The 14,794-nt window shown below is 51.6% G+C and overlaps 1 protein-coding gene across 1 annotated transcript in view; it reads right to left on the bottom strand.

Annotated features, from left to right (window-relative positions):
- RGS4 (regulator of G protein signaling 4) overlaps window positions 1–12,823 on the bottom strand; it is a 50,497-nt gene extending 37,674 nt beyond the window's left edge. Inside the window, exon 1 of the mRNA XM_014580688.3 lies at window positions 12,420–12,823. Within this exon, the coding sequence (XP_014436174.2) occupies window positions 12,420–12,712 (293 nt within the window). The 5' untranslated portion in view covers window positions 12,713–12,823. The remainder of the gene's footprint in view (window positions 1–12,419) is intronic.
- Between the last annotated feature and the right edge of the window lie 1,971 nt (window positions 12,824–14,794).

Genomic DNA, 14,794 nt, shown 5'->3' with positions numbered 1-14,794 from the left:
GCGATTATTTATATCGCCGCTTCCTTTCCCTTTTTCGAGTAAACTAATCGACATGGCTGCATTGATGGAGCTGTGTAGTTCAGACATACCCTTAATGTTAACAGACCCCTTGACATTTTGTTCAGTCCTTACTGGGGAAAGAACCAGAGTAACTTGCCCTCCCAGGATGAGGGCTGGCAGCGCGTTGTCGTACTTAGGACATCAGCTCCTTCCCAGCCTGAGTTACTTGGCCAGATCCAGCTGGGACCACGCTGTTTGCAATTCACGGTAGCATGCGTGTCACTGGACACATATACAGGCAGTTTTAAACAGGCACATTGCCCATCCTTTTGCAAATGGATACCTCTTTGCACACATCAGTTTACTTACGTTTCAATGTGAGCAAGTTTCAGCTAGAGAGGTAAAATCCCGGCTGATCGGTTAACCTGTCAAACATCACGCTGACCTAACGGTTAACCAGTTAACCAACTAAGCAGGATGCAGGCTCGGGAGCTCTCCAGCCCGGCTGGAGGAGCCCTCAACCCACAGGGCTCCTACTCCCAGCCCTGCACTGGGGCTGGCTATTGGCTCCCTGTCCCCATGAGGGTCTGGGGCTGCCGCCAGCTCCCCACAGACAGAAGCTGTTCTGGATGCTGGAGCAGCCCCTGTCTGTGACAGGCAGGGAGCTGCTCTAGCCCCTCACTTGTTATCAGGAACTGGCAAGCAGCACCCATTTAGGGCCAGGGTTACTGGTTAACCTTCCACGTCCCTAGTTTCAATAGCTTGTGTTCTTTTGCACATCACTTCACGTGTCATTTTCCACACTGTGAGGGCCACATGACAAAAACTGCGAACTGGGTAATGAGAGGGTAGAGAACCGGATCGAGGGTGCTTTTATAGGCTATGGAAAGCAGGTAGTGGTGGGCCATAGACAGGATAGAAACTGAGAGCTTGCAGTACATCAGGGGACCCAGAGTATAGCTTTTGCCTGTCAGTTGGTCTATCAACAGGCCGTATTAATTGCTTACATATGAAAAAAACAGGAAACAAAATATCTCGGGAACCCTCAACCACCACCAAGGTCTAGCTAGGCCGAAGGACTACAGCAGTGAAACTGGAGCAGTGCGGGCTCATAGCTCAAGCACCCTTCAGCCTGACACTGGTTTTAGCACTTCTCAGCGATATATTTCTGCCACACACCCCTGTTCTTGCTAGATTCTGCCCAGTGGCCTTTTTTCAAAAAAACATCACCTGCATCTAGACTGCTGTTGTGTCCTTTTGAAATTAAATTGAAAGAATGTGGCAGTATTTTTTTTAAATCGGTAAACTTACTTTTACCAGGAAGAATGCCTATTTTTGGAGAGCTCTTTCACAAAAAGGAATTCAACGCAAACGGGGCTTTTTCGAAAGACAGCATCCAGATTGCCTGGGTGCTCTTTTGAAAAAAGCAGCTCGCTTTTTCAAAACCCTTGTGGCTGCCTAGACGCTCTCTTTCGAAAGAGGCTTGTAGCCTACACATACCCTCTGGGTCTCAGGGACAGGGTTCTATCACCCACTGGGGGGCGATGCTGCCCTGGTTAAGGACACTGCAGGTTTTGGCCATTTTACTCCAGCGGTTCTCAAACGTTTTGGCCCATGGCCCACCCTGCTCAATGCAGACCTTCCCGTGGACCACCAGCCAACCTGCCACTCAGGAGGGCAAAATGGGCATAAGAGGAGGTGGGGGGTGACAGGGAGGTGGGGTGCAAGAGCGGGCTGGGGGTGCAGGGTCTGCGGAAGATAGGGGGCACTTTTCTGACTCCATGACTCTTGCTGCTCTCATTCATCATGATTCCAGCCAATGGGAGCAATGGGGAAAGTCTCCAGGTGAACAATTTCCTGTGCTGCTGCTTCCCTAGCTGGAGGGAGAGGGAGCAGCAGCATGTGGAGCTGCTTCCTCCCACCATGAGCCAGATCCCATCCACAAGCTCCCCCTCTCTCCCGGCAGCAGGAAACTTCATGGGGGAAAGCTGGGGGTATGTGGGGCTGGATCACCGGCATGCATTCCCCTCCGCGGCGGGGGGGGGGGGGGCTCTGAGCCCTTGGCCCACCTGCAAGATGGTCACAGACCACTAGTGGTCCTCTTCGAGACACTTTGAGAGTCACTGCTTTAGTCCCATGCAAGCCCAGGAACAGACCTACCCTTAAAAAGAAAGAGAGACTGTAAAAGAGGAGGAGCGATAGGCAGCTCCCTACCATGGACAGGCTACAGCAAAGCAGGCACCCTGCCAGTGGGATCTACAAGGTGTTCGCTGTGCAGGGAGCAGGGCAGTTTGCCCATAAGTGAGTTGCGGGGGCAGCTCGGAGGGGGAAGACATCTTAGCCTGCCAAAGCCACAGAGAGCTGTCAAGTCCCGAGTCAGGAAACAGGCGTGACTGAACTTTGCCAGCAGTTCCAAAGAAGCCCAGAAGCCAGAATAGTTACCCCAGGATTTCCTAGTTTGAGCTCATTTGAGACAAAGGATTGTTTGCTTCACAAGAAACTGCAGCTGATCTGTGATCTGAGCCCCCCTTGCACAGTGGATCTGCAGTGGTGATACTGGAAAAAGAAAAAGATCTCCAACAGCTTAACATAGAAACATTTAGGGATGTGACAAAGCAGGGGATTTGTATTGTTTTGCATCAACACTGTTTGCGCTTTCCCCTTTGGAGTTGTGTATGTGTAACAGCTGAAAGAACAGGTCCCCCCACAGCCCACTTGCTGTTGCAAGGAAAGAGAACGGGGAGTCCTCTCTCCTCAAAGTAGGCTAGAGCACCCATCTTCACTCCAAACCGTGCCTCACCCCATACCCCAGCTGGAGCCCTCACACCCTTGTACCCCAACCTTCTGCTCTAGTGCTGAGCTCCTCGTTCCTGGCCCCATCCCAGAACCCACAGAGCCCTGCACACCAACCTCCTGCCCCAGGCCTACACTTCTTCCCACACTGTCAACCTGCTAGCCTCATTCCGGCCACGAGTTTTCTTATGCGTACGACTAAGGAAATGTGTCACATGGGTCTAGAAAACATGAGCTCTGAAGGAAGGTTGAAAGAACTGGGCTTGTTTAGTTTAGAAAAGAGATTTGGGAGGGGACATGAGAGCAGTTTTCGAGTATCGAAAAGGGTGTTACAAGGAGGAGGGAGAGAAATTGTTCTCTGAGGATAGGCCAAGAAGCAGTGGGCTTGCAGCAAGGGAGGTTTAGGCTGGGCATTACGAACCACCTCCTAACTGTCAGGGTGGTTAAACACTGGGGGGGGGGGTGTTGTGGAATTGCCATCACTGGAGATATTTAAGAGCAGGTTAGACAGACACCTGTCAGAGATGATCTAGACAGTGCTTGGTCCTGCCGTGAGTGCAGAGGACTGGACTCGATGACCTCTTGAGCCCCCTTCCATTTCCATGATATCACCTCCATATTGGTGCACATAAAATTCATTCCACTTGGGGGTGGGAAAAATTAGAGGGGACACTGTAGGCAACTTGATGGCTGATGAAATACAATATTGATAAATGCAAAATAATACACACTGGAAAAATATCACAACTCAAAATACAAAATGATTGGGTCTAAATTAGATGTTATCCATCAAGCAAGAGATTATGAAGTCATTGTTGATAGTCCTCTGAAAACACCCACTCAATGTGCAGTGCCAGTCAAAAAAGCAAACAATGTTGGGAGAGAGGACAGAAAATATCATATTGCCGCTATATAAACCCATGGTACGCCCACATCTTAAATACTTCATGCACTTGGTCATGTCAACTTACAAGAAGGTATCTTGGATTTGGAAAAGCTACGAGAAGGGCAACAGAAATCAGGGGTGTGGAACAGATTTGATATGACAAGAGATTGAGAAGCCTGGGACTCTTCAGTTTGGGGGGTGGGGGGGACCACAAGGGCTAAGGCAGGGAATAGGACAGAGGCTTAGAAAAGTCATGAAAACTAAGGAAATGTCATGCACTTGGTCACAGAATACGAGAACGAGAGGTTACCCAATGAAATAGGCAGCACATTCAAACAGATAGACAGAACGTATTTCTTCAGTCAGCCTATGAAATTTTGCCAGAGGATGCCAAAGGCCAAAACTATAATAGGGTTTAAAACAACCACCAAACACACACTAACTAGGTAAGCTCATGGGGAAAAGGCCAGTCAATGGCTACGAGCCAGGATGGGCAGGGATACAACGCCATGTTCTGCACATCCCCCGTGGCAGGGGAGGGATCACTTTTCGATTGCCTGTTGTGTTCGTTCCCTCCGAAGCGCCTGGTATTGGCCACTGTTGAGAAGCAGAGTAAGAATACGCCTTAACATTGAACCCCAACTTGTTCCCTCAGGTGACTTGCCACAAGATGTGAGACTGTTAGTGTTAGAGCTGAGTGGTTCGAACACTTAGTTTCCTTTCTTTTACCCAGGAACAAGAAGACTTACCCCGCGCTGCGTGGGTCCTTAATTCATTTGTTTTTTGAGAAAACAAAGTGAAAATGTACGTGCTTTAAATTAATTATTGCTCTCGCTACAGCCACTTGGGGCCAGGGGAAAAGCACCAGTGGACACAGCCAGCGGAGGAGTGTATGTCCCCAGGCTGGGCCCGGTCCAGTCTCATCTGTTCTCTGTGCTCCCCTGCCAGAGTGAGGACACAGCAAACTGTGCACTTGCCCCTCCCTCCCTGATGAAGGGGAACAGCCGGCAGCATCAGGCCCATATGCAGGGCTGTGTGTGAAGGGTGCAAAAGCAGCCCCCCATGCTCCACCAAGTAAGCATGCTCCAGCCAGCCAGAGTGGCACGCTGACCACACCTCCCTCCCCATGCTCTGGCCAGCTGGAGGAACCCCTGGGATGATTTCCTCATTTCCTTGGGGGACCATCGGGGGTGCAGTCCCACCCTTGCAGTCCACATTTACAAAAAAAGTACCCCCCCCAAATTCCTGGGTACAGGCCTGAATGTCCCCACAAGAATCTGGGAATGTGGAGGAAGAGGCGTAGCAAGGGGGCAGAAGGGGGCACCATGCTAGGGGGGCGCCAGGTGGGCTGGAAGCAGAGCGCTCAGCCCCACATATCACAGCGAGCCCAGAGCTGGCGGGCCACGTGCTCCCAGTGCAATCAAGCCTCTGAGGCAGGACCGGGCAGCGCGAGCCTTCAAAGGTAGGCTCTGCGGGAGGGAGAGGGGGATTGGGTTGGAGTGGGGGGTGGGGCTGCCTGGCTCTGGGGCAGCACCCCACCCGCGATGAGCAGGGACAGCTGCCAACACAGGCCAGGCTTCGAGGGGCCGGAGGAAGCTGCGTGCCCCTAGCCGAGTGCCCCCAGAAGGCAGCGCCCCCAGTGAATTGTTAGCAGCATGGGCCACATCTCACCAATGCCTGGGGCTATGAGCACCCCTCACCCGCGCTCTGGTCACCCGCCCCATGATCCAGATTATTGCTGAAATAAGTGTATTCCTGGAGGCTCCCAAGGCACACCATTAAATGTGTGCAGGGAGAGCCAGGTGGAGGCACCGCCACTGTCTATTCTTTACGAGCTAGGGACGGCAGCAAGGGGGTGGAGAGGGAATCTCCAGCTACACCACATCCCCACTGGGGCACTCAGGATCTCCTTTTATGTTAAAAACATCAGGTGCCCATGCACACAAGTGAGTGCGACCTGCTCCCGAGTAACCCAGGAGGGAAAAGGGGGTAACACAGTAAAGAAACCAAACTAAACTCCAGAGTCCAGCTCATTCGGGCTGTTCTGCTGTAACCACCCTGGACTGGCCACTGGCACAACGCAATGATTAACTGGAGGTCAAAACCAGGGTGAAATAGCAAACGAGCAGCAATATTGGAATTAATCACCGAGTCAGTGAAAGCACAAGTGAGAGCTGCTTTTTCTTCAGCCCACAGCCGGTATTAAGGAGTCACGGATTTGCTTCTTACAGGCCACAATGAAATAACTGTTACCCAGCACACTGACGTCAACCTTTAGCTGAAGGAACATTTTGGCATTGGAGCCCACACATTGGTTTTATTTCTCTGTCTCAAGAACTGCCTCAACCCTCTTGAGGTTTCCTGCTTGCATTTCACAGTTCTGTGGTCGTGCTGTTTTCTTCCCACCAGAGACAGAACGTAATGAAACCCACTGCTCAACAGAGGTTGGCGGTGCTGGCATGCCCTCACACAGATCTGACAGGTTCACTTCACTGGCTGTTCAGGCACGATGCACAGCCAGGGTCGAGGATTGTATGGCCATGTTTAGGGCTATTGAAATGTAGGTCACTCGTTAGTACTGGCTAGAAAGATCTTTACAGGAGGTCTCACGCATGCAATCGGTCACCCAGAAGAAGGCAACATCTGTGCAATTATGGACCCAGATGCCAATTCAGCTGTGCTCTGAGCCAGCACACCTCCCCCTGTGCAGCACACACCTGTAGAGTGGCCCCATGGCAAGGGGGTAGGGAGCAGTTTGCTTTCTGCCCCTAATCTGCTGTGACACCTTCTAGAAGTCTCCTCACCTTGATTCCCCTGCCCCTGGCCTATGAGTGATGCTCACCTACCTCTACTGGCAGTGCCTGCGGCTATTACTACTAGTGCATGGTGAGGTCAATATTTCTAATTGCCAGCTCTCATCCCTCCCCCACCACGTGTCTGTCCTAAGCTGCACATGCCAAGGAGGGTGGAGAACAGTCCTGGAAAGGGCAAAGTTTTCTCTCCATAACACTGAAGGATGTGCTGGCCCAGGGAACAGCCTGCCCTACCCCGTGCTTCCAGTGGGCTTGGTGTGTAGTGGAGAGCTGGAGTCCTGCCCTGGTTGTTAGCACCTCGGCTGCAAGCACATGCAAGGGCAACAAGGTGCAATCCACAGGGCATTACCCATCTGCCCCAAGATTCCTGCAGCTCCATCTTTCTGCCCTGGCCAGGGAGCTGTCCCAAACCTTGCCCAGCTGGAAATCTGGAGCTGAGCTTCCCGACACATGGAGGCCAGGTCTATGCACTGAGGAACAGAGGGAGCTAGATTATGCCAATGTCAAAGTTTCAGCTCTTCTCCAAAGGGCAAGAATGATGGGAGAACACGGGGCTCTTTAGGGAAGGCTGCCCTGGCTTCTGTAGCCTTGGGTCAGAAGAGCGACTGTCAGGGTGACTTGGTTCCTGTGTGGTTTGCTGATGCCCATTACAAAACAGAGGAAACACATCGCTCTAGCTGTTCCCTGAGGGCAGCACTGCCAGAGAGAGAAACAAACACGGCTACCACTGAGCAGTGGCCTCAGGAGCACTAGCCACACATTGTGCTGCTTCTCTCCCGACAGACTGTGCTGCCTAAGACATACAGCTAGCAGGGCACAGGCTACAGAGCATAACCAGCACTCAGCACCACCCACCAGGAGACAGGCCTTGCTTCTTCCACTAATGGGCCCAGCAAGCACTTGGCCAAGAGGATGGGACCAGGCAACCCCAGGGGAGCACAGCTAGGTCACCTCCAGGGCAAGCAGGGGAAATGCTGGAGCTTCTGTGGGTGCCTTGCTGACCAAGAGCCAGCCATGGGTGGAGAGCCCTGCATGAGAGGGTAGGGTAGCTGGAGCCCTGGCGAGCAGGAGCTTGGCTAGCAGAGCTCTCAGGGCACAGCATGTGGAAGACACCAGGTACATGCAGGAGGTGCAGAATTAAGGGAGAGAGCTCCTTGTGATGCCCTTGGGAGGGCGAGCCAGCCACAGGTAGTGCTCCCAGGAGCAGCATTTACACTACAGCCTGAGACACCCAAGGGTGCAGCAGCATTTGGCTCTGCTCAATCACCTGCAAGGAGAGCTGAGCTCTCAGGGACAGGGACAGCCCCTGGGTTTGCATGGCACTGAGCACAGCAGCCGTTTAACACTAGCTCCAGCACTGCCTCTGCTCACCTCTGCAGCTACAGCAGCATCTCCCAGCAAAATGGGCTGAGCAGCAGAGCTGCAGAAAGGGATTTGACAGAGATTCATGCCAGCTCCACTCCAACCATTCATCAGGCAAAGCAGTTCTGTCTTCAGCCAGGTGCCAGACACTCCTCTCCCACTGTCCCCACTCCAGAGCTTCTCCTAGAGGACAGTGCCAGCACCATAGCAGCTCAGGCCACATGGAGCAGGAACTGCGCCTCCCAACTCGTGTGGGAAAGGGCAGGCTGCAATAGCTCAACTGGAAATGGCTTTGCAAGTCACATGGTTATTGCCTTCCAGGGGCTTGCTCAATCCTACCAGCTGCACAGCTCCACCCTCCTTTCACTAGCAGACACATACTGTGGTTTTCTGAGACCCTTTCCTCCTGCTTGCACAAGACCTCCCTATCTTTGCAGAGCTGCCCTTGAAAGCCAGCTCTCAGTGCACTTCTGTTTTGGTCAGCATGTCTCAGGGATGGGACGCACTGCCAGCCACAGCCAAGGGCCACAGTCTTTGGCTAACTAGTGGCAGCACCTGGAGGTCCCTGGTTTATCCCCAGGAGGCAGCTAGGATGGTAGCAGCTGGCCAGTTTTCCCAGCATCAGTGTCTCCAGAGGGCTCCATCCCAGAGCTGGGCAGAAATCAGAGCAGTGGCAATGGCTGAGATGCTCAGATTGTTCTCTGGCCCAAGGGCAGAGTTGGGCAGCTGGCTCTAGTGAACATTGCTGGGGGTCGGGCACCTCGCTGGGCTGCTGGGGGATCCCCAGCTCTGCTCCATTTGCTGTTTGACTAGACTGGCACCAGCCCCTCTGCAAGGACACCCAAGTCAGGCCACGTTCTTATGGTGAAGTGGGGCTGGATGGTCTGCTTCACTGCAGCCACTTTACCACTATGTGGCACAAGCAGGCTTCCAGCTGCGCAAAGGAGGCAGAGGCCTCCCTGTGCAGAGCTGGCATATTATGCCCCTGTGCCAGAGGCCCCCATCTAGGAGTGGCGTTTGGAGTAGAGCAGGTGGGTTGGCAGTATCCCAGCAAGGCTTATGCTTGACCCTGCTCTGACACTGGACACTGCGCCAGGCGAAAATGGTTCTCTTGCAACTCTAACTTGTGCTAAAACTGGGCAGCTCGGGGTCTTGAAGCTCTCGCACCACTGTGTCCTCAGAAGCAGGCCAGAGTCTAGTCTGGCAGCCAGGCGTTTGCACATCAGGGGTCCCACTTAATTTCAAATGCTGGTTATTTGTAGATTCATAAATCAAGTCCCAAGGAGACCGTTGTAATTTAGTCTGATCTCCAGTAGGACAGACCAGAGAACAGCCTCACAACCTTTGCCATGGCAGATTGGTTAGGAAAACATCCAGTCTAGATTTTAAAATTTTCATTGATGGAGAATCCACCATGTTTTGGTAGCTTGTTCCCACGGTAATACTCACTGTCAAAATGTACTCGTTTTCCGTCTGAATTGGTCTACCTTCAGCTGCCAGCCACTGGATCGTGTTTTACCTTCTGCTAGACTGCACAGCTTATTATTGAATATTTGTTCGCCTGGTAGTTAAAAATGGGGATCAAGTGACCCTTAACTTTTTTGTTCAATTAAGAAGATTGAACGCCTGAAGTCTCTTAGGAGGCAGGTCTCTCAAGCATTTAACCATTCTGGTGGCTCTGAACCCACAGCAGCTCAAAGCTAAATTCAGAGTCAGATCACCTCTTGAAAAGTGCCTCCTGCAGCCCTCAGAACATCAGTTCTGATCCCTTCCTGCTTTGTGGCCCTGGAATGCACAGACACATTGCTGAAGCCAGCACCCCATGGAGACTAAAGTTCCAGCACCAACCATGACTCCCCTGTCTCACTGCACCCCCCCCCCCCACCCTTTGCCCTCAGAAAAGTGGCAGCCAGTCCCAGAAGGCAAAGCTCACACTGACTGCCCAGTTAAGGACTGGACCTCCAAGGCCCTAGCTCCCCTGTTTGGGGGGCTATTCAGCTCTTGCTCTTGGAACCAGACACAGCATAGAAGTGAGTTCTTGCAGTATACAAGCCTGGGTGGTCACCAAAAATGTGATGGCCTCCCTTTCGGAAAGCTGCTCTTGGAACAGTACAGCACTGGGGTAAATCCCTCCCTTGGTTAGACAAAGGTAGACAGGCCTGGGACACGGCCTCAGCACTGTCAGGGTTATTCTGCTGCTCTGCTTCCCAGGACAGTCCTCGGTCCAGAAGCCCCCCTTGCAGGAACATCCAGTACAGGTATCTGTAGATGAACTCCATCCATTTAGGGGTCGTGTGTCCATGGACACAAGGCCTAGACTGACTGAAGGGGCTGTCACTATTTTATGCAGAAAGCATGGCGGCTGGACCAGAGCACTCCTGCGTTCCCTCACGTCTGCCTGGGCCAAGGCAGGTTTGTTCTGCGGCTCTAGGGGAGAGCCAGGCCTCAGGCTGGGTTAGTGGCTATTCTCAGGCGAGCAGCTCGCCTGTTCCACTCTGCATAAACTGCTTCTGAATATTCACTGGGGAAAGAGCAGTAATGAGGCTCTAGCCCACTGCTGCTGGCCCTCACATGGGCAGCAGGCTGTCCCCCTTCCCTCCCGATGCTGCCATTTGAACCTGGATCTCTGACATTGCAAACGTTCCCAGGGTGATAATGCCTCTGACTCTTGCCCTTCAACAATGCTCAAAAATTAAATGCTCTGGGTCAAATGATACCAACAGTTTGATTTGCCAAAAATTCTGAAAAAACCCTGGATTTGTTGTACTCAGCCTCTCTCCCTCTGAAATAGCTGCCACATTGAAAAGTCCGTTCTTCGCCCAGCTCCACCTAGGATGCTGGACAGGGGGCACTAAAGGCAAAGCTCCTAAATGGTGCTAATTGACAGCTTCCTGGAGCCCAGTGGCAGGCCCAATGTAGAACCTGTTGGCTGCTTTCTCCCTAGCCCCACCTGAGCCCTTTCCTCCAGCATCCTCTACTACTTGGTGGCTACCTCTCCAGTCCACAGGATGCACAACTGGGAGCACTGCCTACTGCCTCTCTTACACTGTGGCCCAACTGCAGACTTCCCAAAGAGGACCACTTGCCCAAGCCAATCATTCTTGCTCCATACCTAACCAGTCTATTCCATAAAGTCTTCAAAAATGAAGAGTATTGACAAATTAGCCCAATCTTCCTGAAAGCTAGTATCCATGCTAAAGGAGTGCGATTCTCCAGTGTAACATCTGGACTTCGAAGCTATAAATCAGAATTTCTGAATGGAGGTGGCATTCAGTGCTGTGTATGCTGCCACTGCAGGCTTTGGATGTCCTTGGTATTCTCCTTCAATAATCTATATCTTGTTTACAGAACACACACACTATTTGTCTCTAGCTTCTGGCAACCAGAGGCTGGGAATAGAAGACAGGATATCACTTGATGATCACTTCTTCTGTTCATTACTTCCTAAGCACCTGATACTGGCCACTGTTGCAAGTAGGGATGTAACGGTGTAGCTGATCAATCAATTAACCGATAAGTAAAAGCTTATAGGTTAATACTATAGACCACACACATTTCCCCTCTTCCCCACCCCCCAGTCAATTTTTTAGCAGGCTGGCCAGCAGCCTGTCTCAGTCCCAGTTTGCACTGGGTCCATGACCTACCCCCACTGCAGCTCTGCATGTCAAGTCTATTAGGAGCCAGGCAGGCAGGCAGCCCAGTTCCAACTCATGCCAGGTCTGGGAGCTCAGATCCCTTGCACCCCAGACAGGGGCTGCTGCCACACCATGCTGCTGCCACTGTATCAGAGGCAGCAGCATGGGGCCACAGGCAGCCAGTCCACGAGAGAAGCTAGTTTTAAAACTGGCTCCCCTCGCAGACCAGCTCCCGCCTGGCACCCTGCGCTGCTGCCTTGGACACAGAGGTGGCAGTGGGCTCCTCAGGAGTGGGGCTGGAGCCCACTGACTACCAGCTTCACTCCCTGGGGATTATAGAATAGCTGATGAACCAATACGAATTCATGAGGTTAATCGACTGTTCAATTAAATGATATTTAACATCCCTAGCTGGAAAACAGCCCACTGGCCCCTCTAGCCCAGTAGCCTAACCCTGAATGGCTCTATTAGGTTCTTATTCTAAAACTCCATCTGTGGCAGGTTCCTTTATGTTACCCTTCTGCCAGGCCGAGTTAATAGCAGCAAGGGCCGGATTGAGTATCTAGAGGTCTCCTCCCAACAAGGTAATACAACACCGGCTCGAGCCCCCACCCAGTGACCTGGGAAATCTTACATACACCTCTGGGTGCCTCGGAGGCAATTCTTCCCCTCTCGCAAGCACAGAGCCTCCGTATAGCAGCAAACCTTTAATAACATGAGGTAACCGACATCAGCATGAACTTGGGAAAACACCACAACTCAGAATCACAGACCATACATGAGCAAAGACCCTCCCCCCAGCCACGAATCACCCAAAGACCAACACCCCAAAAGTCTTTGCCCTGGGTCAGTGCAGCCCCAGGGTTCAAAAGTTCACCTGGCAGGGTTTTACCATCCCAACCTGGAGGGGCGGGGATTGATACACCTTACCTCCGTAGGGTTCTGCCGCCACCATCAACACGTCCACCTGTCGTCCAATGAGCCGCCTCAGCTGTCCCACGAACTGTCTGGCTCCACCAGCCATCTCGGTCCATGCCCCTGGCCGCCAGCTGATTGCTCCTGCAGCTGCTCCACTGACTGTCTGCTGCTGCTCCTACCAGCCGTCCCCACCAGCCACTCTGCTGTCCGCCTGCACCCACCGGTCGTTCCCGCAAACCGCTCTGCTGTCCGCCTGCACTTGCTGGTTGTCCCTGCAAGCTGTTCTGCTTGTAGCTCAGCAGCATAGCGCCAGGTTCCCCACAGCAATAGTGATTTCAGCTCTTCCGCAGCATAGCGCCAGGCTCCCCACAGCACACACTGATTTCAGGTCTTTAGCAAGTTCAGTTCACGATAGAGGAACCTCAGTGCTAGTGCTCCACTAACCCACAGTGAACTCAACTCTGCAACTCACAACTAGACTCCTAATGGAATCAAAATTAGCTCTGATACACCAGACTAGAGAAAAAAGAAAATGCAATCAGTGCTGTTTAGATGCTCAGCCAGGGCCTCACCACCAAGTACAAAGACCTGTCCCCACTCTTTTTCAATTTGACTTGGTTTGGAACCCATGCCCCTTGTGTAGCGAGTGCTACTTAGTTTATGGCAAATCCCTCTGTCATAAACAGTTCCACCATTCTGTTGTCCTTGATTCGCCTAATCAAGGTAACAACACTTTTATCCTCCCTGCCTCAATAACAGAGAGACTGGGGATCCCACAGTGGCCAAAGTTACCATTTGGGCTGCTGTGAGCACATACTAGACGGGGTGGGTGTGTCTATGCAAATTGGGATCTCGCCTTGAAGTCTCTTTGCACCATTTGCCACAGTTCACCACCAGGGCTGTGTCTAGACTGGCCAGTTTTTCCGGAAAATCAGCCGCTTTTCCGGAAAAACTTGCCAACTATCTACACCGGCTGCTTGAATTTCTGCAAAAGCACTGACTTCCTACTGTAAGAAATCAGTGCTTTTTGCAGAAATACTATGCTGCTCTCATTCAGGCAAAAGTCCCTTTTGTACAAAACTTTTGCGCAAAAGGGCCAGTGTAGACAGCTGAGATTTGTTTTCCGCAAAAAAGCCCCAATTGCGAAAACCGTCCGTGCCAATCTAGACGCTCTTTTCCCCAAATGCTTTTAACGGAAAACTTTTCCGTTAAAAGCATTTCCGGAAAATCATGCCAGTGTAGACGTAGCCCTGATGTCAGGTTAGAGCTTACCCTGACCCCGCTTACATCTGCATCCCCTCCCACCCATGCCCACAGGCCTTTCTTATAAGAGATACTACTAGCAGCACAAGCTACTTGTGGCCAATTCTCTCCCCTCCCCTCCCCCCCCCCCCCTTTGACTGCCCTGAGCCAGAAACCATTTACACTTACCTTCTTTGTTCGAGTCAGAGAGTCTGATGGGTGGAAACTTCTTATTAGCATAGCCCTGCCTGTGTGATCTTTGGCTCACACGAGCCAGTTATTACTGAACAACTGCCAAGTTGGCTTTGCTGCCTGCCAAGTAATATTTGCATTTCTCTCCTTTTACTCCCACGCTCGATGTGCATTTGATGCCACCAAATTACTGGGAATTAACCTTGTCTCTCAGGCCAGCCCCTTCAGCATACATCACTTCAGTAAAACATACAAAATTCTACCCAACACATTTTGCAAAGGGAAGATGGTTCAGGTCAGGCATACAACTCTGGGACTGATTAACATTGGCCAAGTGCCTCAGGTTTTTACTGGACTGCACTGCAGGTTCCTCCTTTTGTCTTGTATTCATTATTCTGGAGCCAAAGGCAATTCTTTGGAATCCAAACTGTGTGTATCTGGGGTGTTATTTTGCTTCAGATTGGCAGAGGGCAGAGTAATTCCTGGAAAAAAAATCCCTTCAGGGTCAGTTTGCCTGGAAGGGGGAGAGAACAAGACTGCAGAGCACAGAGCAATCCTAGATGAAACAATAGGACCAAAGGTTTAATGAGAAGGAAGAGGGGAAATTGAAAAACATATTCATTGTCCTACTATGAACCCTTCATTCTGATGGCTATGGGGGAGGGGGGAAGAGACACTTACATATCTCATTCCTCACAATGACAAGACAATTGTTATCCAATCAGTCCTAAAAACGAACATCCTGTAATTAGCACAATACCAGACAATGCATGCCATTCTGGACAATACATGCCATTCTGATTAGGTTCCAGTCTCCTAGAATGGATTCTTCCGCCTCTTGCCAAGTGTTTTCCATCCGAAGGTGTCCCGGCACTGCAAAGGCGCTCAGTAGCCTTACCCCCATTTTACATTTAGCAATTCAAGAATAGGGAGAGGAAGGGACTTGCTCAAGG

This window comes from Pelodiscus sinensis, chromosome 9 (genome assembly GCF_049634645.1).
Source record: "Pelodiscus sinensis isolate JC-2024 chromosome 9, ASM4963464v1, whole genome shotgun sequence".
Taxonomy (NCBI): Eukaryota; Metazoa; Chordata; order Testudines; family Trionychidae; genus Pelodiscus; species Pelodiscus sinensis.
This window is presented reverse-complemented; position numbering and strand designations above follow the sequence as displayed.